The sequence below is a fragment of the Pseudonaja textilis genome, chromosome Z (assembly GCF_049901715.1).
Source record: "Pseudonaja textilis isolate UNSWEBS1 chromosome Z, rPseTex1.2, whole genome shotgun sequence".
NCBI classification, from domain to species: domain Eukaryota; kingdom Metazoa; phylum Chordata; class Lepidosauria; order Squamata; family Elapidae; genus Pseudonaja; species Pseudonaja textilis.
This window is the reverse complement of record NC_142008.1, coordinates 29,284,280-29,311,623: the sequence shown is the minus strand read 5'-3', so window position 1 is coordinate 29,311,623 and position 27,344 is coordinate 29,284,280. Positions and strand designations below refer to the sequence as shown.

The following is a 27,344-nucleotide window of genomic DNA, read 5'->3' as shown; positions in this document are numbered from 1 at the left end:
CCCTTTCCTAAGAGGTCTGTAGGGGGCATGCATAAGCGCACCAACGTGCCTATCACCCCTGTCCTATTGTTTCTTTTATATATTTTTTATTTTTTTTTACATGTATCCATGTATTCATAATTATGTTCTTATTTATACCTTGCACCTTATATCTTGTAAGCAATTGACAAATTTAAAAAAAAATCACCATTATTCCATACAGCCCAGGAAATTAACCAAGTTTCGGTATCTTCTGGGACATCATCAGACTAGAAGCCATACAAATGTCTGGATATGCTATTCTAGAAGGAAGTTGCCATGAAAAGGATTTGCGTTTGGGATACCACTAATCATGTTATTTAATCTCTTGAATGCCAAAATTCTATTTGAATTTAACACTGAAACCCAATTATTGTTGTTTTTGCTTACCAAGGGTATCTGCAGAAGTGCATTTATAACTACTATAAATGAAATGTGTGGATTTGTTTTCTTGCAGTGATGTATGCAGCTATAATAATTGAGTAATTTATTCAATTTGTTAGTTAAACCTGGTGAAGGAAGTACAAGAAATAGAGAATCTTATACTAATGATATTCAAATCTTACTCTATTTTGGAGTAAACCTTCTTTAATAGACTTCTTACTTAGTTCTGAATATATGCAATATCTTCATTCTATCAGTGATATTACTATATAACTTACAATACTTATACATTGCATGGCCTTTTTGAGCCTTGGGTAACTATGATTGTGTAGAATGAACAGCATAGATTTCTGTCTTTGGGTAGAAACAAATTTTAAAAGGGTGTAGCATAAATATATGATATTAAAACACTAGTCCAATAGTCCTTTTCATGATGGGCTCACTTACTTTTTTGTCAACATTCTACCCACTCCAAATGTCCCTTGGCCATTACAGTTTTGCAGGCCTTTGCCAAAAGATGCTCAGCTTGATTGACATTAATGGACAGCAATCACCTGGCACAACATCCTCTAGAGTTGTTATGTGATTTTTTTTCATCTTCTTTAGCTACATGACTTTTAGTTTCCAGGCTTAAAAAGCTAAGAATTATAGACTTAAAGCTGATGTAAGTGAATGTTGATAATTTATAGGGCATGTCACTTGCAACCCTAGGTTGACAGCAAGCAAGGAAACAGATTAGTTAGACTTCTTTGAAGTCTAGGCTGAATTATTTTTTGTCACCCCAGTTATTTATCACCATAGTCAAACAATGATATTTATTTCTAGGTAGGAATAATGTAGTTCAGTAGTCTTACTTGGCAGGAAATATCACTGTAGAGATCAGTAATACCATTGTAGAGATCTGAGATCAGTGGTATTGGGATTTTTTTTCCGGGATGAACCTCTGTGCCAAATCATACATGATTGGAAAGTCTCAGTTCGATACTAGAAAAAACTTTCAGTTACGATTCTGAACTGATGACTTGAACTCATACATTATGCTAAGATCTAACATAACTTGCTTAGTTGTTGCTTGTAGACTTTGTAGACTTCAGTTCAACATTCAGTACCATCATTCCAGACATTCTTTTAACTAAACTAAACCAGCTAGTGGTACCTGAACACACTTGTAAGTGGATCATAAGCTTCCTAACAGACAGGAAGCAGCAGGTGAAGTTAGGCAGAATCACATCTGATACCTGTACAATTAGCACAGCCTCCCCACCCCCCCAAGCAGGGGTGGGATTCTACCAGTTCATGCCTATTTGCTAGAACCGGTTGTTAACATTCTAAGCAGTTCGGAGAACCAGTTGTTAGAAGAAATTACTGGCCCAATCCTGTAAGGAAGGCAGGAAGGAAACATTCTGGTGTTGCTTACAGAAACTGCCTCTCCATTAACCTTTATTACATTCTTGGCAGGACTAGACTTCCTGTCTCTGGAACTTCTCTGGAGTTTTTTTCTCCTCCTTTGCTGGTACTTTGCTTGTGTGGAGTGACCATTCAAAGTTACAATGGCACTGAAAAAAGTGACATGACCCTTTTTCACACTTACGACTGTTGCAGCATCCCCACAGTCATGAGAGGCCAGGGAAGGAGATGTGTGCCTCGATGTGAGTGATATTGAGTTAGCTACACCTAGCCAATAACATGACCACCAAGCCACGTCCACTCAATCACATGACCACCAAGCCACACCCACCACCTAAGCCATGCCCATAGAACCGGTTGTTAAAATTTCTGAATCCCAACCCTGCCCCCAAGGCTGTGTGCTTTCTCGACTTTTCCCTATATACCAATGATTGTATCTCAAATGATCCATCTGTTAAAATTCTGTTTGCAGATGATATAACAGTGATTGGTCTCATTTGAGACAACGATGAATCCTCATACCGGTTGTACAACTTGCCTCGTGCTTTAACCAGAACAGTCTGGAACTGAACATACTCAAAATTGTAGAAATTGTGGTAGATTTAGGAGAAACCTCCCATACTACCCCCTCTTACAATACTAGACAACACTGTATCAACAGTAGAGATCTTCAAATTTCTAAGTTCTATCATATCACATGACCTAAAATGGACACCTAACATCAAAAACATTATCAAAAAAGAACAACAAAGAATGTTCTTTCTGTGCCAACTCAGAAAGCTCAAACTGCCCAAGGAGCTGCTGATACAGTTCTACAGAGGAATTATTGAGTCTGTCATCTGCACCTCTATAACTGTCTGGTTTGGTTCTGCAACCCAACAAGACAGATACAGACTTCAGAGGATAATTATAACTGCAGAAAAAGCAATTACTACCAACCTGCCTTCAATTGAGACCTGTATATAGCACGAGTCAAAAGAGAGGGCTGTTAAAAAATACTTACGGACCCCTCAAATCCCGGACATAAAACTGTTTCAACTCCTGCCCTTAAAATGATTCTATAGAGCACTGCACACCAGAACAACTAGACACAAGGACAGTTTTTTTCTGAATGGCATCATTCTGCTAAACAAATAATTCCCTCAACACTGTCCAACTATTTACAGAGTCTGCAATACTATTACTATTAATCTTCTCATCACTCTTTATCACATCTCCTCCACTTGTGACTGTATGACTGTAACCTTGTCGCTTGTATCCTTAAAATTTATATTGACTGTTTCCTAGTATGATTTGCTTGCTTATTGTACCAGATGACTATTATTAAGTGTTGTATCTTATGATCCTTGACCAGTGTATCTTTTCTCTTATGTACATTGAGAGCATTTGCACCAAGACAAATTTCTTGTGTGTCCAATCACATTCGGCCAATAAAGAATTCAGCTCACTTCAGCATATTATGTAAATTCAACAATTGTGGTTTATAAGTCATTATTTATGGCTCAGTTGTTCGACCTCAGCCAATGTTGGCTTATTCAGTAAACAATGAATAAGGAAACAATTACTTTAATATGTCGATCAAGCTATACTTTGAGATGGTATAAAGCAGCTTATGTTCTTTGAGTGCTTGAAATCAGTAGGAAAGTTTCCACTGAGTATGCCAGGTGTTGGATTGATTGTATATACTTTATATGCAATATAGAAGTGTGGAAAAGTACTCAATATTTCCAGCCAGTATGATATCAATTTTGTTGAATTAGTTTATTATAGAATTGAAAAAATGGAAACTATTAAAATAATAAAAAGTAAGCTGCTTACTAACTTTTTTGTATTTTAAAATAATTTCACAGTTTCAGAGTACCTTAAAAATATATGACTGAATCGCAAATTGTATCAGAAATGTTGCCTTAGTCTTCTTGAGAGGCAGTGAAGTTAAATTACTCGTAAAAGTTAGGCCACAGGCATTTTTCTTTTTTCTTTTTAAATAACAAATAGCATTTGAAAATATAATAGGTATGCTGCCTTTGGAAAAGATTCTAAAAGAGAAAGAAGTATTATAAAAGTGCTTGACCACTGTTACTTTAAATCTTAACTTGATTTATCATCTTTGAAAAATATCCACTTAGAGACATTAGATAACATTGCTGATTTCTACTAGAACAAAGATAACTTGACTTTTCAAATGGTGCATAGTTTCTCAGAACAGGACGTTCAGTACCTCTTGTTCAAGGTGAATTGTCCTTTGTAAAGTGTTTTATTTGTGAGGCAGAAAACCATAATACATTTCTTGAAGAAATGTTCCTGGTGGATTAAAATTTGTAACCATAGAATCCATCATGTGATACAACATTGATATAATATACTAAGCCATAACAGGGGAGGCCATAGCTCACATGGGTGAGACTGAAGTTTTGAGGAATAAATCAGGGATTACATTTCAATCTCCTCCTCCCCCGCAAGTCTCAGAATGACAGGAAAGTATGCACACTCACACAGAAGCCACAAAAAAGATATACAACCATGGGCTCTGAGCTGTGAGTATTGCTTACTTCTAGTTTAATACAGTGGTACCCAGCTTTGTCCTGGTCCTGCTGGCTGGAGTAGATAGATATGAGTAAAAGTTCTAAACTGGGGCCTGTTCATCTGATTTAGCATGTTATTTAAGCTGAATGCAGTCAATCATTTTAAAGACAAGAGAGTTTTGATGTTTATAATTATGGTTTGAATTAGATTAGTTTTATCTGCACTGTGGTTCCTTGTATTGTACAAATCCGGATTAATGATAAAGTAGTAAATCACAGAAATCATGGAAAATCTAGCAAAAGGCAAAACAGTTGTTTCCAGTTGCAACATTTCCACTAGACCCATCTAGTTTTTCAATGCATTTGATTTGTATTTTGTTTTAAGCTGAAGACTGGTCAAATGCTGTAAAATAACTGGAATGCAAGCGAGAAAAACCGTTATGATAGGTGCCATAGATAGATTTGTTATCCCCAGTTAATACTAAGTTAATGGATTTTCTCTTTTTTATGTTTATATTTACCTTGCAAGATAAGCTAGTACACATGATGATTCTTTACTAAGGATGATTCTTTACTAACTCTTGTTTTTTCTCTGCGTTCCCTTTTAAAATTGTTTTACACTTCGTTGTTATTTGTAGTACATGTTGCTTTTCAGCGCTTAGATTTCAGCAGCAATATTCAAGCGTGGCAGAATATCTGAAAGCAATTAGAAGTTATTCCCATAAGTAGAAATTGCCTTTATAGCCCCATCACATCACATAGTCTAAATCTGATTAGAGTGTTACAGTGAAGATGCATTGAATTTTGAATGATTTTCACATTTCCATTAAAGTAGTCTTTTTTTCATCGACATTAAGTCAGCCTATCACTTTACTTTTTAAATAATGCAGCATGCCAGGGAGTGTCAATTAGAGTGGCGACTTTTAGTGATTGTGAATTAGTCTCTTGTTGATATCAATTATACTTTTTGTCTTTTTTAAAAAATGAAATAAAATTTGAAAATAATTGGATGTTCTAGTAGCCATTCTCATGCATATTGCTATTAATAATGTACATTCTTATTTTACAATTTATATTTTTATTCAACATCTGGTGCTTGTGCTGCTCCTTCTCACCCACATGTCAGGGTTGGTGTGGAGAGCTTTATTTAGTCTGTTCCCCAACAGTTCTATTTCAGGTTTACAGTTAACCCCCAGCTGCAAGCTTAGCACAGTAATTGGCTCATGATCAAGTAGTGGAACTTACCCAGTAATTTGCCTGGGTAGGTTCCAAAAATAAACAGCCCAAATCTCCTCTGAGGTCCACTGATGTTTGTCAAGTCTGGTGGTCAAGCCTTACAAGAAGTCACAAGAATTGTCCAAGCCAGGAGTTCATGAGGTCGTTTTCAGTGAAGTCAGCCATGAACAAGCTCTAGACTAACCTTCCAGGCAATGGCCAATTAGCCCATCCGACAGATCCAAACATAAACACTCTCCGCAACTGAATTAAATCCACGAGCTTCAAAGTTCTGGGCACACGATCTGGCCATGACGTACACACGTTGCTTCCAGCAATGCCTCCCTCTGCCTGCTGTGCTAAATAGCCCCTCCCAGTCCAGCCCATTAAGAGGGCTAGAGCCTTTTCCCCATCAGTCTGACAGATCTTTGCCTCTCTGCCCTATGCACTCTAGTACCCACCAAGGTGGGAAGCTCCTCCCCTCTTATTCATTGGCCAGCAAGCTCTCCCCAGCTTAGGCATGTTCTGCCAGCAGCTCAGGGTCAGCAATACCAGATGTACCAAAAATGTTCTCATTCTACCTTGAGGCCGCTGAGGAAGACATGGATGAGCCATCATCCACAGGAGACATCATAGTGTTAGATCAGCGGTCCCCAACCACCGGGCCCCAGACTGGTACTGGTCCGTGGATCATTTTGTACCGGGCCGCAAAGAATGAAAGTAGGGCCTACTTTGCTTTGGCACTGCCATCTTGTTTCAACGGCTCTGAGAAAGTGCTTCTGGGTGAGCTTGTCGGTCGTCGGTTGGAAAGCGGTGTTTGGGTGCTGAAGGAATCCTCATGCCTTAGTTTCGTCGAAGGGGGGGCGGCTTCGAACGAAGAGCTGTCCAAATGGCAGTGGAGTCTCGCTTTACTCAGGAGATTAAGAAAGAGCCCGAAAAGCCCATCAACTGCGAGAAGGTACAAAGGAGGAGTTGAAAGTGGCGGGGAGAAGCGGGGGATGGCTAGCTGGCCGGTCGCTCAGCTCGCCTTGCCTTGGTCGTGCATGCTGATGCCGGTACCGGTGTGTGGATCATTTTGTACCGGGCCGCAAAGAATGAATAATCGTGAAACTGGTCCCTGGAACAAAAAAGGTTGGGGACCACTGTGTTAGATAACACATGTGTTATCTAACAGAGTGGACATATTGGACACCTGGAATATCTAGTCTATCATGACTTTGGGGCTATCCATTTCTGAGTTTTGATAATGTGCCAGAATGTTTTAAATATTTGAACTCTTGAAGGTTTAAAACTACCAATTGAAAGTTTGCAAGTTATTTTGTTGTAGAACTAGGATGTTTTAGTATGGGGAGGGTGGGAAAATGAAGTTGAGAATCCTAATACTAGCTTAGTTCTAGAGAAGGGTTATATATATATGTCTATAAGAAATCGTGCCAGTGATCATGCATGCAGAAATTCATTTGCATATAAGGCCAGGCTTGGAAATAGTGTCAATCATTGCTAAGTTTTTGTAAGTATAAAGATGCAAAAAATGACCATATTCATGTTTTAAAAACAATAAGAATTCAGAATTAAACAGATTGGAAAAGTAAACATGAATAGAAATAGTATAATTAAGTATTAAGGTGCTTCCTCTCAAAAGTCATTTAAATTTTAAAATCTCAAAGAGGGAAATATTTGTAAAATATTTGTAAAAATGGTATATAGATATTCATGAAAAGTAATGAATTTAATACTGTAAACAAATAAACAGCTCTTCGTTTTTAAAGATGATATTTTAATTAAGAGACAAATTTGGATTTAAAAGTTTTTGGTATATAAAAGTATTTTAATTTATATTCATAAAAATCAAATTATCATTTAGTTATCAATTTTCTTTCAAATATTTAATGCATTTCTAATACTAATTCTTTTAAATAAATAAAAAAAACATTTTTATTATCTTAAATCTTTCAATTTATACTTTAATCCCATAAAAATTACAAACTCACCTCAAATACAGTTTAATCAAATGTTTTCTTTTTCCCCACTATGGTAATTGTGAAGGACAATCATATGCTTTAAATTTATTAAATCCAGCTGGATTTAAGCTTTTTTATCAATTTATAAAATCAACACTTTAATCAACATTTTATATATTCTGAAAAAATAATCCTAAACTTGTACTTAAACCTTCTTTTGCAAAGGATTGAAAAAAATTCAGTGAATACAATGAAACTTGATGTTACAGATATTCTCAATATTTTAAAAAACAATAAAAATGAATTCCAAATTGTCTTAGAAATGACAATTGGCCAAATGTTAGAGGCTATTTTATGCCTCTGGCACTGATTTACACCAAATAAAAAAATGTCCGTTTACAAGAAGGAAATGGAAATAAGAGTTCTATTATCTTTTTCTGTACTTTTTCATTTTCTATTTTCTTTAATTTATTTTTTTGAGAAATTGTATAAATATTATTTGTATAATATAATCCCTAATAAAATTATTGAACAAAATCACAAGTAAATGACAAAAATTTTGGTTCCTGTCACCCATTCACGAAGAACCTCTGTCCAGAGTATGTTTGGGCACTCTCATAATCTCTCTTTTACCGGGACAGATTTCACAGTTGCTGCACCCAGCCAGCAATTTCAGTTCTGTTTTTTATTGGAATGCTGGTGCTGCTTGGCACACTATCAAAGGTCACGTTTGTTATAGATCTTCAGTTCCCAGGATTCCTAGCTAGCAACCCAAGGGATGAATTATGGGAGATTTATTTCCCAAATGTCTGAAATATGTCAAAGTGGGAAAAATTAACCCAATATTCAAATGTGGGTTAATACTTTGACAGATGATCTTGAAGACCCAAGTAAATTAAGCAATAGCCAAAACAGCAGAGTCCATCTCTCTGAATGCCTTTGTCAATTATATTTTGCAGAATAACAAAGTTTTTTTAAAAAAAGAACTAAACTTATTTGCAGTTGGTGAAATTGCCAATAATAAACAATCTACTCCTAAACATTGCAGGAGAATATATATATATGTGCACCTGATGTGAAGATAGCCAGGAACAACTTTTGAAGCAGATGTACAAGCTATATAAATAATACAATTGCCTTACTGATTGAATGAAAGCTTCCTTAACTCCTGTGCATTGCAGAGTCCCCCTTTCAAGATTTTCATAAAATACACAATTCTCTTTTAAGCTGTTCAACATTTTTAGATCTTTTTGATATTCAGGGAATAAAACTCTCACCAGCAACTAAAAATATAGGAAACAACAAATATATTTTTCTTTCTTTCTGGTGTGTTTTCTAACCAGAGTAGCAGCATGAGTAAAGGATTCTTTGTCATGGGTTTCATCAGTTCGCATTTGAAGGCTGAACTTTTTATTTTCTTCAAGAAATAGTAGATATGGAAAGATTATGGATTTCTAGGTTGTTGTGCTACAATTATTGTGGAAGATGTGGGGGATAAGAACAATATGACTTATATCAATAAGTCAAACTGGAAGGTTTCCAATTTTGATTTAAATCTCCCAGGCAGTTTATAAAGTGATTTCCTTAACATGCATTTTTTGGTTTGCTTTTTTTTTTAATTTTTTAATTTTGATCCAGACAATCATATGACATATAAAACTATTCATAATCAAGTGAATTCTGTCTTGCTCTGTTTTGTGGAAATAAATCATCAGTACATAAAGTATGTTAATAAATATCTTTGCAGAATTCTTCCTCTCCCCTATACACTAACAGATGTTAAATTGTAAGTGACTTGAGGAAAGGAAACTCTTGTTTGCTTATGAAATTCAGGCACCAGATACATACATACTCCATGAAGTATAATAATATACAAGTAAACATGTACATACACGGCTGATTAAAAGAAACTTCAGAGATCACCTAGTTTGCAGGCTTTTACTGGTAACACATTTTGCCCTGCCAGGTGCATGGCAATTCTTTTTTTTTTCCCTTGACAATCAGCTTGACAATCAGCAAACCCATTGTGTCTGATTTAAATCCTGATGGGGTGGTATTTGGTTATTGCCATCTTCCAGAGTCAGTTGGATGTGTTAATATTCCCTGGAAATTCCTGGCTGGGACTGCTATTCTTCTGGGTTTCAGTACTAAATTTAAGTTTCAGTACTTAATTTCTGCTGCTGCTTGTCTGAGTGTAGATGCACAACCAGACTAATATTTGTTGCCTGGGAACTTACAATGCTCTTCAAGTATTATGATTTAGATAAAAAGAAATACATATATTGATAATCAGAGCATATGTAGTGAAATGTCTTATAGCTTTTCTCATTCAATCTATTTTATATAGAATGCATAGCATTGTTAGGCAGAAGACGTTTGTTTGCAGGCACATAGATCTGTATAGGCTCTATTCCTGTTTGCTTTTCCTTATATTTCGTCTAGTTTATGATCCCTTCCTCTTAAGTCACTAAGATGATTAATGCCAGAATAATAATTTTTGTACTCTGTGAAGTTATTATTTTGTTTGTTGCTTATTTATTTATTTAATTAATTTCTATGATACCCATCTCTTTGATAACAGCAATTCTGGGTGGTTTACAGTATAACATACCAGATATGTTAATAAAATGAGTATACAATGAACAATGAATAATAAACTTGGCAACAATAAATTGAAAATCATTTGAACCAATCTTGATCAGATACACAGATCACATTAAGTTGTATTTCCTCCTCCTGGATACTCTTCAAATACATGAATTTTATATTGGAATCCATCCTGTTTTGGAATTCCAGAAACTGGAATCCATGCATCTGAATGATCGCCGGTTTGAAGAAAGTTGTAATATAGCTGGTTTAGGTTTGGAATAATGCATGCAGGAATCTAGTCATTGTGATTTTAAAGCCATGGTTTATAAGTTAACATGTACAAACTCTGCTAAGTAAGTCTTATTCTATAAATGATAGTAAAACCAAGTTATGCCTGAAGTTTTGCCATCTTGAACTTACTGATTGTCTTAAAACGTTGTGTGTCACATGAAAACATTTTTTTTCACTTTAATGTCACACCAGGCATGGCTGTGAATCAGTTCTTCACACACATATCCTAATATTCAGAAACTTGCTTTTTAGCAAAAGAACTCACAGAGATGATTTGGCAAGATAAGTCTGTGGTACAGACAAGAACATAGCCATATACAAAAATCAAGTGATTTTTCCTACTGCAATGCATAAAATGAAACCCTTTTATTGAGGTTCAGGGTTTAAATAGGGTTGTGGTCTTTCCTCCAAATTATGTAAGTCAACAAATGCAACTAATTCTCTTGATAGCTTCAGGAGAATATTTATAGCACAAGATTGAAATGAAGAGTCCTTGGTGCTCTCTGAGCTTGGTTGTTTTCTTGCAGATGTTTCATTATTTGAACTAGATAATACCACCAGTTCTGGTAATGAAATGTCTGCAAGAAAACAACCAAGCTCAGAAAGCACCTCCTCCTCCTCTCTCCCATTCCAGAATCACCTGTTGATGAGTGGAAAAGTCTCTTTTATTAGCATCAAAGTTCCTGAATCAGAACTTTGGCAGGAACCAAAATTGCACAGCTTGGATTGTGAGAATTGTGGTAGAAGCTTCTGTGATATGGAAAGAGTTGCCTGAGAAATGATGTAGGTTGGGAGATGTTTGCATCTCTATCAACAAAACAACTTCTATTACAGAACTTTCACGGGGAGCTGTCCAAGGTTCTGCCTTGTTTGACCTTATCTATACGTGGGTATCTTCTGCGGCCTAATTCCACAGGTTGTTCGTTACAGCTTTTATCTTTGAAAAAACAAATGTACTGTAGCAGTATTACACATGAAGAAGTTTTCTGATTGAAATTGAAAAGAATGTTATATTATAGAGCTATATTATAGTTCAATGCAGCATAGTAATAGCATTTTCACTTTCTTGGAAATATATTTAATTTAAAATTGTCTGTCTGTCTGTCTCTCTCTCTCTCTCTTTCACAACACAACGCACAAACACACACACACACACACACAAACACGATTTTCAACCGGGCTATTAAGTTATTTTTCAGAAACTATCAAATGATTAGTTCTCTTATATTGCAACATCCTGCAGGTATTAACATTGGAATGTATACATAGTGGGGATATTACATTTGTGCTAAACTGTGAATGTTTAACAGAATATTGGATTTGCAGCTGTATATGACCATCCTTTTATGAAATGGGGATAGAGGATAGGTAACAAATCTTTTGTAGTGGTGGTGGTGAGGGTTATTTTGTAGAGTTGTTGCAGAATTCATTGAATTTAGATCTCTTCTGCCACAGAGAGCACAATGCCTTTTGAATGGGCTCTTGAGCAAATAACTGTCTTAGCACAAGATTATGACACTTAGGACAGCATGTACACTTAGATAATACACATTTTCAAGCAACCTATCCCACAATTGCTTGGGTCATTTTAGTGAATTTTAGAAGGGATAAACTGCCAAATACCATTGATCCCCAAATAGCTAGTATTCAGTTAGGTGATCAAAGCTATGTGCTTTGTTCTTAATGCCAATATGTTTCTTATTGTGTGGCACATAGTTCTTATTAGAGGCAAAGGCTAAAGTGAATGAATAATGTAAGATTTAGAAGATTATTTACAAGGGCCATTGCTTGTGTTTCTTCTGAGGTGATGTATTCATCCATATAATGCATGCATATGCAAAGTTACAAAATCTATCCTTTAAACTGACTTGACTATTATTATTTCAATAGAAGACCATATTTACAGAAGGACAACATATATGTTTATTTTAGTAAAAGAGAATTTGAAGTGGCAAAATATTATCTTTTGATAATATTTGTTAATGATAGTGAAATGTTACTCTTTTAAAACTCATTTTTGAATCAGGATTAATAATTTGAAGGAAGAAAGATGCTTGGTGTAGGTGGAATAGAAGTGCTACTATGCACTTTTAGGAAAATATGTGTTGGTTCAAGAAGTATCAGATGAGTGCTCTGTATTCTTTCATTCAAAAGCACCTTCTTACCTTTTTGAATATAAAGTGCTGGGTAGCTAATGCCATGTGCCACATAACTCTAAAAATAATTAGATTCAAGTAATTACCTCTTGAAAGCATTTTGTAATATTAGCCCATTAAGATGTACTGGCATTATATTCATGCATTCATGGGAGAAGTTAAAAGTTTCCAATACTTTTGACAAAGAATATAACTGTAAATCTGAAGTAATATATATATACGTGGCTTAATTTAGAACATAAATGAATAATTTAGTTTTTCCAAATAATTGTCCAATTTTTCACACAGAACCCTAAATCTTTATTTTACATCTTCTTTTAAAGAACTGGATGACTAGCAGAACCAGCAAATGGTGAAATAAAAAATAAATTTTATTCTGAGTGACTAATAATTTGATGTAAAAAATGAAGGAAGTTTTAGAAAGTACTATTGTAATAAAAACCTATTTTATTTTATGGTTATTTTAAATCTGAACGATAAACTTATTCTGAAGATTAATTAAAATGTAGTTTCTCCTCAATTAGTCACCTCATTACGAATGTTGGCATGACTTGTTCTATTGAACATTGCTATTAGCCAACTAATTGTCAATGAATTTAGATTATCTGTTTGCCACTTTTATGTATTTTGTCATGATTGAGGTCATTGGAAGAGAAATTCATAGAGGAAAACCTAATAGCAGGAACAGACAAGTTTTGGGCTCATTGTATTTTACAGTTTATTTTACAGTTCCTATAATCTCTTGCTATTGATCATGCTAGTTGAGGTTATGGGATGAACTAAACAAGCCTAGAGTATCAATTTCATATAAAAAGATCCAAATTTTCTGGATATCCTAGGACATTTTATTTTTAACAATGAAAAACATCTTTGCAATAACTAAGCACTATGCCTTCTCTGCCAATATAGTGGAAAAACTCCTAAACCTGGTTTTGGTCCTGAGATTTGTTGTATTAATGCATCATCATACTTTGGGGGGCCCTGTTTTGTTTGATTTCTGTTGTTTATAATATCAGTTTAGGCTGTCTGCTTTATTTGGTGTTTTATGTGTTTTATGAATTTTCTAGTTTTGCATACTACTCTGAGTTTATTTGAATAAACAAATAATGATCTCATTGTTTTTTATTTATGTAAAAATGTGGACTTAAACTTGATGTACCTTGTAGAGACAAAGCTTATAAAACTGATTGTGGAGTCAACATAATCCTTATCATTTCATGTAAACATATAAAGTAAAAGAATAGGTGAAAATGCAAGTCTCATTAAAGTTAAAAAAAAAGAAATTAAAGACTTGACTAAATCTTTTATTTATTTATTGGCAATATTCATTCAAACTAATGTTATATTAAATATACATTGTACATATTTACTGTAATAGAAATTAATAGATTATGAATTAAATCAGTGTTATCTTTCTACAGTTGGAAGAGTGGTCATACTCTGCTTCAATAGTTAAGAATTTTTATTGAGATTTGCTGACAATTCCCTATTTATACTTATCATATCTGATTCATATCTATCAGTTATAGATCTATATGAGCTATCTATCTTTATGACTGTTTGTGTCTTATGTGCTGTAGATCAGACATGATGAGTGTTGGAACTGCAATAATACTAGATTTTGTTATTCAGATTTTAAAACAATAATTTAGAATTAGAACATAACAAACAGGAGTCAGATGATACTGAAATGCACTTTGCTAAAATCTTATATCAATTGCATAACAGCATATTTTTTTATGAAATGTCAAAGAACATTACTGTTGGTCTCCCATCTACTGGCCAAAATCAGCTTCTCAGTTTTCATTATGATAAATTAGCCTGAATATATAATCAAATTCATTTCATTCTAGCTTTGAACAAATTGACTGTTGTCAGCTTAGTTTTGATGGTTATTCTGGGAACTTGTTTGGTTCGCTTTCATTTTGATTTCGCTCTTTAATGGAAGATTTCTTATAAACTAAATATTAAAAGTGTGCTAGTGTGAAGCTTGATTCCTGACTACATTTTGGAATATAACAACAGCAACAACAACAACAACAACAACAATAATATCACCATTGGTCAGCTGCAGAAGGCTACCTTACTGGGATCTGCTCACATAATCTGCTGATACATCATGCAGTCCTAAACACTTGGGAACTGTTTGACTAGTGATTTGTGATACGAAACCCAGCATAGTTATCTTGTTTGCTGTGTATACTGTCATTTTTGTGTATAATATAATAATAATAATAGCAATACCCAAAGGGTTGCCTAGATACATGTAAATTCTGAATTTATTAGACCTCAATATCCTGAATTTTCCAAAAAACACCCTTCTCGGAACTGCCTATATACTTAGATGCTACCTTTAGGTCCCTGGTTAGGACTTGAACTGTTAAGTTTAGACCAGTCCTAGACTTGAATTGAAAATTAACAACAATAATAATATAACAGGCAATTCTCAACAATCAAAGAAATTACAACAAATCAGTAAAAACTTAAAATACAGATAAATTACAACAAATAAAATAAATACAGATAAAATACAGATAAAAGATACCAAATATGATGAAATAAAATGGATATGGCCATTTTAAAGCAGCAACAGGAAAATGTTTTTCATCACATATTTTAGATTATATATTTATTTATTTTGTTCCCCATTCCAATTTATAAGGTTGGAGTTTTGGGATGATCTTTATCCAAGTGCTAAAGTCTGATTCACCTTAGCTTTTTGCCACCTAGCTTTCAGCATCATGAAGCAAATATAGTTGCAGCATAAATAATTCATATTTTAAGTCAGTTATGTTGCTGTATCCATTGCATATAACTTGGATTTACTGTAGTAATCAGGTTATAAAAATGAAATCCAGCAATATGATTGAGTTTGCTATACGGGCAAAATCTTCCTATTTTTCTACACACTTAAGATTTGTTACATTGTTTTGTGGAATATTTCCAGCAAAGTCACTGAATAATTGTTAAGCACTCATTTATTTTTTACATAAACTACTGCTTAACTTATTTGAGAACATTTATATTTCATTGTGTATTCTTTTGTTTGAATGTCTTTTGTTTTTATGACACTTTGACATCCTTTGCATAGACCATGCATATTAATACAATTGCATTTACTTGTAGGTGGCTCTAACCAAGAGAGCTGATCCAGCTGAGCTGAAAACAATATTTTTGAAGGTACGTTAAAAGTAAATATTTTTATCCTTTAAAGCTTGAGTTTTTCATTTCTTTTTTCCATAGTTTATTATTCAACTTTTGGAGTGTTCTAACCATTAATCATTCATTGTATTATTCCCATGCTATACTTAAATAGCATTATAAAAAAGGAACAGCTCTCCAAGAAATAAAATACATTATTGGATGATTATTGTACAAATATAGAGAAATTTTTTTGAAATTAAAATTTTGAAATTAAAATTCATCACATTTTTCCACCCTACTCCACTAACCCACTTCTGCAAATGGAATTGATAATTCAGTATTTCTTATTCAGGACATGGAGGATTCCTTTACAAAATCAATAGAATTATATTTTAATTTAATTACCTATCTTGCCTAAACCTTTGGATTATATGTGGCAATGACTAAAGCTAAAAGCTAACACGTTAATCCTATTCATTCAGAAAAAAATTAAAAATAGGGTAAATCTGATTCACAAATATGGTATTTAATATTAGTTCCAGTGTTACTATATGTAAATGCTAATCTTTATTCAATAGTCAGAATTCAAAAATGTGTATGCTGCGAATTGTACTTTGCTTTACATTGGTATCCTCAGGTTAGGCAATTGAAATGATTTCTGAAAATAATTGATAAAATTTTGAAGGAATGTTCCTATTTGGAAAGAAAATGGCATGACCCAAAGTGATGGGGAAAACTTTCTATCCACTTTACTCTTTTTATCATGCAACATATATTTCATGAGCAGTTAAATCTTTAAAACCTGTCATGTTTATTTCTTATGGTTTTCTCAGTTTTCTTGTAAAATAATTCTTATAACATAAAATAATTAAAATCTAAATTATTTGCACGCTGTTGTCTTTCTTGTTATTGTTGCATTTTCTTTGGTAAAGAAATAAATGCAGCGATAAAAATATGAATAAATTAATCTTGATAAAGATTGATGCTAATCGTTTGATAATTTAAACATTAATTTCCAGCATTAATTAGAAGTGTTTTATGAGTTTATTGGAAGAGTGACCGATTGAACATTGATTTGTGTATATATGTTGTGAAAGGCATACCTGACTACAGAGGTCTATGGTTTATTATCTCATTTCAAGATTACTATAATAACATATATGTGATACATCCCTTGAAAAATGCCTACCTAAGACAAATCTCAACTTTAGACAACTTTATGGATTTCCTATTTGATTTAGGAGTCAATTTAAGGTCCTGGTTCTGCCCGTAAAAGGCCTGGGAAAAATATATCTGAGCAACTAGCTCTTTAATTTTTTTATTAAGTGCAAATTATATTGACTATTAAGTGAAACTTATATTGATAAATTATATTTCTGGTTTTTAATTAAAGGGCTATCTGATTAATATATTATACATTTTAAAGGTTTTGTATAATTATTCTTTATGTTTTTAAGATTTCATTACCTTGAAATTGAAGGGATTAATTAAAAATATAGTAAAGAAATAAGAAAGCCAGTCTGGTGTAGTGATCAGACATATTCTAGAAACCAGGACACCATAGATTTTAGTCCTATCTTAGCATGAAGCAAGCTGGGCCAGTCATACTCTCTCAGCTCTTTCAGTTCCAAAAACCCTTGCCAAGAAAGCTGCACGAGCTGTATCAGATTTGTGATCCATGTATTTAGCAATGGGGTGGTTTTGATGTATATTAAACATATATTATCTCAAATGAGTTCATTAATCAATTTAGCGCTGTGTGGCAACACTAACAAGAAACTTTCAGGGTTGCAAGCAGATTTTTTTCCCAGATGACCAATAGCTATTAATGTGATTGAAGCTTGAAAATATAAAAACACAGGACAGATATTGTGAATATTGTGAAAAACAGCAAATAGTTCTTCCTACTTGGCAGTAGCTTCCCAGACTTCAGAAGACTCTGCCGCTATTTCTCCAGCCCTGCGGCCAACCTCATATGTTTCTGGTTTGTTCATTTTAATTGCAGTTTGTTTTGTCCTTGAATATATGAACAATCTTAACTGTGATTAGTGGAATCAAAATGATTTTATGAAACTGGCTTTTCTGTTTTAATAGAGAATTTACTATTGCTATAGAAAACTAAATTTCAACCTAATAAACTACAATTGGCAAAAAGTTGAAACTGTCACATTTTCATTGCCAGTGTTAGGCTCATTCAGATGATTTGGCCTTACATCTGAAAACACATAATGGCTATCAGTATATATAGGCTTGGGGAAACAAAACTCAATCTCAGTCTGCATTTACTCCATTTTATAGGCTTGTCTAGTGGTTATATAAAACATGTGTATATTATCCCGAGAGGCCTTTCCATGAATTCCATTATTGTAACTAATGAAAATAGTTAGTAATAATTTGTAACTGGCCATCTGAAGCAGTAATATTGACCTGATGCTTCTAAATACCACTAAAAAGATTTGAAAGGCATGAAAGCTGGCTTGCAATTCTAGCTTGTAAAAGTTGTATTTTGCTGATTTTAAGGTGACATAGTATATAAATAATGAATGGGGTTTTTTAGTTATTCATTCTACTGGGGATAATCAAGTCAGGAAATGAAAAGTTGTACATGATAACATATAGTTTGTTTATTCATGACTTTTTTAAAAAAGGAAACCACTATTTGTAAATAACTAAGAAAAATAATTTTATTTCTAGAATATTCTCCCAGTAATTTTATTGGGATATTTCAGAACTTTAATACAATGAATGTTGACAATTAATATTTAAGTTTAATTCATAAATAAAATATATTAGACGTTATAAAAATAGGAAAGAAGGAAGGAAAGAAGGGGAAAAAAGAAGGAGAGAGAGAAAGAAAGAAACCAAAATAACAAATATTGTAATTGAAGCATTATTTCATGTGTTAGTTAAACACATAGCAATCAATTTGAAATTTCTTAGTTGCATATTTTTTAATCTGGAATTCTTTAGCTTGTACATTAAAAAATAATAATAAAGGTATTCCACAGTTGTACTTCAAAGGCTTAAATAGGTTTCAACTTGTTAATGCCTGAGTATTTAAAATATGTGATTATCCAGTGTGAATTTTGAAGGAACTTACCAAAAAAACCATTAGGCTTTATTATGCAATATCATATTCTCTGTAGGTATAATTACCAAAGTGGAAGAAAAATACCTGACTACAGAACCACTTTTTTGAATGTCTTTATTCCCAAACTAACAGAACTGATGTTTTTCCCACCTTCCCTCTTTTGTCATGATAATTTTGCAGAGTAACTCTACTTCTTGTAACTCTCCTACCATAACCTAAGAGATTAGACTTCAGTCAAAATGAACAAGCTGACATTTTCAAGGTCATTTTCTATATGTAGTGTGGGGGTACGTGATTGGATTTCAAATACACAAGAATAAATCACAGTGGGTAGAAGCAGAGGGACACCGAAACCTTGTGCTGCTTTCTGTTATTGAATGTCTTAGCAGGGGGCCTAGCTTGGGAAAAAAATGAAATGTAGAAGTGCAGAATGGCTGACTTATTTGATTTGTTTCTTAACTGTCTTGTTAAAAAGTTTTCAAGCCTTAGGTTTAGAAAGATTCTCCTATAAATGACTACGTACATTGGAATCGATTGATCTGTGTGCTGGTTATAAAGTACTGAGTGTTCACTTTCGGTAGACAAGGTATCACCTAATAAACAAGCGTGTGGTTTTATATTGCTGTCATGTTCTAAGTTAGTTTTAATTGTGTGTGCTATTTTTACAATATGTGTTTTCTTACAACTTCATTAGATAGATAAATAGCTAACAGTAAATTATAAATATGGAATTCTAATAACTTTTTTCTAAAATATTACTTTTAAAACATAGTAACAAAAGAGAATTTGTCTTAATTATAAAAATGCACTGTTGTTAGATGTTCAGGTTTTGTATTTTTCTGTTTTGTTTTTATCTTTCTCCAACAATTGCCTGAAAAAAATTGCCTGTATATGACTTACAGTATATTCTGCCCAAAATTACATTTTTAAATCTGTGAGAGAAGCCCAATTGCATGTATGAGTAAAGATGGTTAGACACAATTCTGGCTTGATGTAATAGGCAATGGCACTTGCAATACAAAACAATATCTGATTCTTTGAATTTTGCTTAGAATTATAGTAGATACCTAGTTTGTTACTTGATATGGATAATGCTTTGTGAAAAATTCTGGTAAATATTATCAGGCCATGTCAAAAAACCAACCAACCCATAAACTTCCTGAATTAGGAGTATGTCTTTTCTATTCAGAATGTTTTGCTTGCTGTGATATTTTCAAGTTGACATGTAGTGACAAATATTTTTATGTAGTCTATTTACAATTGCATTTTAATATCTTTTCACTATATCCAAGAGGTTCATAATATTGCAATATGCATGTGTAAACTTAGCATTTTCATGGATTTCCTTATCTTATCAGCCTCTTTCTGATCAGACTGTTTGCTGAATTGCAACTTGGAAAAATACGTAGCAATGATAAGGAATGGACAACCTGTTCTAATAACTGATAAACACGATCCAGAACATTACTAAAAAAGTACCCAGGCTCAGTTGACTTTTTTAAAATTGAATCCTTTGTTTCCTTTTTGCTTCACAGAAATTTGATTTGTTATGTGGTGAGAACTGGGACATGGTAGTGAAACTGGAATCCTGGGATTGAAATAGCAACCTTTCCTATGGTTCCTAGACAATCTGTTTTAAAGATCTTTCCAATGATTTCAGTGCATCCAGAGCCAGAACATTAGAACATTAGAATTATTTTTCACTTCTAAAGGAAATACAATATAATTTCAGACAAGCAAAAATTGATAACCTAAAGTCTAAAAGGTAAAGGTAAAGGTTCCCCTCACAGACACGTGCTAGTTGTTTCTGGCTCTAGGGGGTGGTGCTCATCTCTGTTACAAAGCTGAAGAGCCAGTGCTGTCTGAAGACGTGTCCGTGGTCATGTGGCTGGCATGACTAAACACTGAAGGTTCACAGAACGCTGTTACCTTCCCACCAAAATGGCCCCTATTTTTCTACTTGCATTTTTACATGCTTTCGAACTGCTATGTTGGAAGAAGAACTAAGTCTAAAAGTCGTAAATAAGTTTTCAGTTAACAAAGTTAGGGAGTAAAGAAACAGGGCAGTTTATTAACTAACCAACCATTTGATAAATTATAGTAGATATTCAACACTTTGAGAAGGAACTATTGGTATATCATGAAGTATTGAAATGTTTATTTGACAGTCCAGTATATTTTAGAAACACTTAATCTTTGATCCATTGGTCCTTTGGCTTATTTCAATTATGCCCTTAATACAAAGCATAAAAGCATATCTGTACCTACAATCATGCTGTCTTAAAAACATAGAAGTATATATGGGTTTTTATTTTCTTCTCTTTGGATTTTTCCTTTTTTGAAATCACAATCTGTAAATCAAGTAGGAGGATGAATGCCAAATATATTATGTGCTCCCTTCCACCCTTTTTGTATAATATATATGATTTCTTGGGTTTAGGCCAGAATAACATATTGAGGGCATTTTTATTACTGTTGTTCACTTTGCTTTCTTCCTTTCAGGAGTAATTTTAGTCTTCAAAATTCAGCTTTCACTTTTCTTTCTTTTCTATTTATACTCCCAAGAGGTGGACATTTGGAGTGAAAAGAAGAGAGAATCTGAAAAATGTTGTCACAGTCATGCAGCACTAATGTTTTACATATGGCTGTTAAGTACACATGCATTTGAATGGGCACAAACATGTTTTCTTAAGTGTGTATGAGAGAGAGTTAAAATATTTCACTATTTCACAAATTGTTCTGCTGGCATATGTTATTAAGTAAAAGATTTTTCAGCAGGAAAGATTCCGAAAATATATTCGCTTCAGACAGCCTTCTAAAGCAAGATTTGGCCCAGTCTTTATCCAACTTTTCTTTTAAATCCTATCCAGCATTGAATGGTTGAGATTTCTGGAAGATGATACTTATCTATTTGGAGGAAAGGAGAGTGGTTTGAATGGTCAGAAACAATTAATTAACCAATGATTCTTTTCCAGCTTCTTTTCTGGAAAGAAAAACTTTCTTAGTTCTAGTCAGAAGAATATGATAGATATTTGCCTTTCAGATATGATTCATACAGTATTATACTAGGAATTAATTAAATCAATTTACCTTGATTTTTGGTTTTGATTGATTTTTGAATTAACTTCATGTTGAACTACTATACGAAGTTATAGTATAATATAACACTTTGCAGTAATAAGAGAAAATGTTTTCTTATTCTGATTTTATTTCAAATCAAAGATTTTTCAAATACAAATTTTTATTCCAATTTAAAAAGCATATTCTACCTTACATTGTGAATTTGGTTGTCATTACTAATTATAATTAGCACTAAATAAGAAAAAAATGTGTTTTTAAATGTGTGTGTGTGTGTGTATGTATGGCATTCAGCTTTGTTTGGGTATTTTCCCACGTCATTGTAGTTGTGCTTTTAAAGTTATAGCAACTTTATAGGCTTCTGATGGCACATGAGATTCTGCCGAAACGTTGCTACAACTTTAAAAGCACAACTACAATGACGTGGGAAAATACCCGAACAAAGCTGAATGCCATACATGTAAGTACCCGCAAAAACTTAAGAAAACACACACACACATACACACGCACACACACACACACACACACACACACACACACATATATGGCTGAACTGTCCGATTTCTTTTTTTGGTTTCATATATGGTGATCTGCCTGTAATTATTACATCTCATATAATCAGGTAAGATATATTCTTACTTAATAATTTAAGAATAAAAATTTCTCCCTCTTTTATTTTAACAGTATGCAAGTGTTGAAAAAAATGGTGAATTTTACATGTCTCCCAATGATTTTGTCACACGATTCCTGAAGCTAATAGGAGATGGGGTGCCCAATCCCCATACAGTCCAACTGTTGGGAGGTGTAGTAGATCAGACCAAAGATGGGTATGTATGTCATTATTTATCTAAATTGCTTATTTGATACTAGTATTTGAATGTTAAGCAAATAAATAAAAGACATTTTGCTTTTCATTTACAGGTACAATATATGAAAAAATAATAATAATGTGCCATCATCAGCCTTTAAGAAACATTGATTTTTCACTGAATAATATGCACAAAAAAGAGAACATACCTTAAAATGATTTGCAGATCTAAACAATCCTCAGGTTGCGTTTAATTTCTAGTACCTGCATAAATGTAGCCAAATTGTTTTTGAGGAAACTAGATAGAAACAATTTGCCGATGTGATCTTGTTAGCTTTTCTGTCCAACCTACTGCCTTAGTGTTCTGCTAGTCTTCCATACAAATCATGTTTCACCCTGCTTTTTTTGACATCTGTCAAGGGTAAAGGCTACCAACTGTTATAACTTTGTACATAAATCACTGTGGCAAATATATTATAGCGTAAATAAATGCAGTATGTTGTATAGCATTTACAGTGCAGTGATTTTGGTTTGTGACCTTAATAAAAACCTGACTAACAAGATAGTTTAACTGAAATCAGAATTTAAACTTTGCCAATATTGTGCTTAATAAATTGTCAAGTACGCCTCCTAAGAGGAAAAGTGAAACTAACTGTTCAGCCTTTTATATTCCTAATTAGTAAATGACAGGAAAAATATGACAAAAGTATAGAAAAGTGCTAACACAATTTCATGTGTGCAGAATCATCTAATTTTTTAATATTTCATGGGTAATTCAGCTTTGTAAAGGGTAAGAATATATTTGCTTGAATGTTTCTGTGCTAACTGAAGGTTTGGTAAGTTTGTTTCCAGGGTAGGAGTTAGGAGACTTTGAAAAGTTGTTTTTACCTCCCATTGATAAGCTGTAAAGAAATGTTTCCTTACAATTGTATTCTTAGAAATCCAACTGTTTTCTTCTAAGAATTTTATTTACTATAATTAAATTCTGTCCAATAAAATATACAATTTCTGCCAATCATTGCTGAGATTCCAGCAAGTAACTCAAAATGCTATGTGGCTTTATTTTTAGGAAGTGTACACAATTCAAAATAATGTTTTGAAATGCCAGCTTTTCCCATTATTATTGGTTTATCTCTAATTCACCATTTTTCAGAAGTTGTTTATATAGTATTGAAATATTAAATAATAAGCATAGCTTAGCCTGTGTCCCATTATGCTATTAAGATTACACAATGATTGTAGCTTGAATCATTCTAGCTTTTGATTTTTTTTAATGTAATGATGAGAATAATTAGTAGAAATTGCAAGACATGCAGAATAATGGGTATGTGTATACATATACATAGGAAAGTAACAGAATAATTTTCAAACATCAATGCCTTGTTTTTGTTGCTGCTGTTGTACATTATATATGTTAACAGCAGTTGAGTAATTAAGACAGCATTGAAATACTTAGTTATATAGAAGTAAGCCCACTGTAATCAGTGGGACTTTCTGATGGGTTGACATGTAGAAGATGTACTTTCACTTTTAAATGTGATTGAGGATGAGACAGATATAAGAATGACAGGCTTTGAATAATTTGCCACAAATGTACCTACCTGCTTGAGATTTCACCCCGGTGTTTTCAATTTTACACATAACAAACTGGCACTGAGAAATTCCATTATATCTCATAGTATGGTATGATATGCTATCCTGCTATTTCAAATTTCTGTGTACTTGCGCATCTGATAGCTTTTTTTTTTCAGGTGCTGAAGTTAGGAGTAATGATTTATAAATTCACCTTGCTTGCTGTAATGTAGCCACTTCATATCTTGTCTATACATTTATATTAGTCTTTCCTAACTAATTTCTTTCCAAATGCACTGAGATTAAATAACCATACTGTTCATTGTTGTTGTATTGTTATAAACCGGTCATTCCATACTTTAATGAGTTGACATTTAGAGTATCAACTCATTCACAAGGTATCAGAATGGGGAAGACTGACATAAATCAGATTGAAAATGTTTAATTGTCTGGATTTTTCCTGAAGAAGTCTAAATGAGAGCTTTCATGGATTGACAAAAATTTCAATAGATTTGAAAATATAATGTCTAGAAATGGTTCTTGTGTTCTGTATGTTCTGTGAGTCATCACAATATGTAAATTCTCAAGGTTACCTAGGAGTAGATCATTACAAGTATTATTAGGAATAGTACTGCCAATCGTACTTAAATAATAATTTAGATAGTTGAATGATTGATGTATAAGAAACTTTCTTCACCAAATTAGGTTTTCTCCACCTCCATATTTCTGTGATTGTCTGTCCGTATTCTTAGGAGAATGCAGTATTTCCAGATCCAAGCACAGTAGTTCTGAACGATGTTCTCTTTTGGTAAAACTGATTAAGGTTTTGCCTATGAAAGTTAGTGCTCTCAAAACAGTGCAATCATAGGAATATCTTTACACCATAGGTAGGCAGTTGGACAATCTTTTCATACTTTCTCCTTTCCACTGTTACCCAGCTAGTCACAATCTGTTTACACTTTATGCCATAGTTTGTAGTAGCACCTTCTCTTTTTACTTTTGGCATGAAAAGCTGTAATGTTTACTCTTGTTAGTAGTCCTTCCATCTCTCCTGGGATCCAGATGTCTCATGATGAAAATCCATATTTGAAATTTCTGTTCTAAAACTGGGGAAATAGTATTTTCCAGACTTGTAAATCCCACTTTTCTGGGAAAAAATATGTCATTTCTACTTCCGATATGTAACTAAAAGATACTCTAAAACAAAGCAGAATTTCCTCAATAGTGATAGTGAAAAAGGTAGGGATAGTTATATCCTGAAAATTAGTGTATTGATGTGGCCAACAAACCTTTGGAATGGATAACAGTAATTAATTCATCTATATTAGTCAGTTGGTATCTCTTCCCAAAAAAATAGTATCCTCACCCAGCTGGGTGTCAAATGGTTGTTGTAGTTAGCTTTTCTTTCTATTTAATTTGTCTTTGCAATTTTAGGGTCTTTTGACCAATTTTTTCCCCCTTTTCCTAAGAGAAATAAAGCATCTGACTTACAGGAAATGTTATGCTTGGTTTATAATTTGCCCATTTCTTTTTTAGCTTTGCATCATTAAAATACAGGTCATTAGGATTTTCTCAGTCGGGCTTTTAAGTTAGGTAAGCTGTAGCTTATGTCGACAAAATTATTCTTAAGTAGTATATTAAGGTTCATGTTAATATGTGCTGTTTAATGAAACCTAATGATATTCAATGAAGGTTGTGCTAAGCCACAGAGAAAGCTTGTTACCTAGGCAACTGCCCTTATGCAGTATAGAGCTCAGAGCATATGGCTGTGTAACATGCATTATTTCAGCATCTTTAACCATTAGGAACCACATGTGTAATTGACTGTGAAAAATTACTACTCAGTTACTGTATTGTGTGGTCATAATAGAAGTAAATGAGTACGTCATTGTTGCTGGAGTAGATCTGTTGGGAATCACTTGCAGGCCAGTCTATTTAAGGAGCAAAAATACAATAAGAAGAAAATAGCTGGTTTAATTAACATGTAAAAATTGGGTTAATTTGAATTCAGCTGGCACACAGATATTCATGTTTCTCTTGTAGTAGTCTGGATTGAATTTTGCTGATAAAGACTTTCTTTGTTTTTCTGTTAAAATTGCTAATCATTTTATTTTAAAGATAGTATATAAATTAATACATTTTGATCTCTACCACAGCAATTTATGTGAAATGAATGTGTAGCAAGCAATAAAGGATTGTGTAGTGTTCTTTGAAAACATGTTTTGTTGGGATGTGGTATTGATGAATTAAACTCTATTTCAACAGAACTCTTCTGTCAATTGATGAAGTTCTAGTTCATAAGAAGCCATATTATAAATCATAATAACTGCATTAACATGGTAAGGAGAGTGTTATAAGATTAAGAAAAGAATTCTAAAATGATAGCTCAGGATTCCTTGAGGCGATTGTAAGCAATTTGGAGGTCCAAATTAAAAAAAACCTATGCAATAAGTTTAGCAGCACTATAAAAACCTCTGGCCTCTATAAGCTACAATCATTATAGCAATAGCACTTGTACTTATATAAGGCTTCATAGTGCTTTACAGCCCTCTCTAAGTGATTTACAGAGTCAGCATATTGCCCCCAACAATTTTGGGTCCTCATTTTACCAACCTTGGAAGGATGGAAGTCTGAGTCAACCGCCTGGTGGGATTGGAACTGTCAAATTGCAGGCAGCCGACAACCAGCAGAAGTAGCCTATAGCACTGCACTCTAACCACTGTGCCACTGAGGCTCATTTAAGTGACAAATTTTAAGAAACCCGAAACATAAAGATTAAAATGATTGAACATGGCATGGTCTTTTCTGACTAGCCATGAAATCATGACTTTATTTATGAAATGGAATCACAGAAATGATCCCTTATCACTTTAGGGATGATAGTACTGCAAAGTTTGAGAACTACCGGATTAAGGGGTTGGGCTAGGACTGGAAAAATTATACTTCAAGTCCATTTTCAGCCACCGAAACTCATTGGGTAACTGTCAGCCTAACCTCTCAGAGATCTTTTGGGGTTTAACTGAAGGGATGTAAATTGCCTAGGACTCCTAAAGAAAGGCAGATTATATGTTTAATGAGATAAATAGTCCATCCTGGTCTTCTGGAAAT

General features: G+C 33.5%; 1 protein-coding gene across 4 annotated transcripts in view; it reads left to right on the top strand.

Moving 5' to 3' along the window:
* SLC25A13 (solute carrier family 25 member 13) overlaps positions 1–27,344 on the top strand; it is a 161,018-nt gene that overhangs the window by 25,009 nt on the left and 108,665 nt on the right. For all 4 annotated transcript variants that reach the window (XM_026706298.2, XM_087915821.1, XM_087915822.1 and 1 more), the window contains 2 exons: positions 15,670–15,723; positions 22,541–22,683. In XM_026706298.2, coding sequence (XP_026562083.2) covers positions 15,670–15,723; positions 22,541–22,683 — 197 coding nt within the window. The remainder of the gene's footprint in view (positions 1–15,669; positions 15,724–22,540; positions 22,684–27,344) is intronic.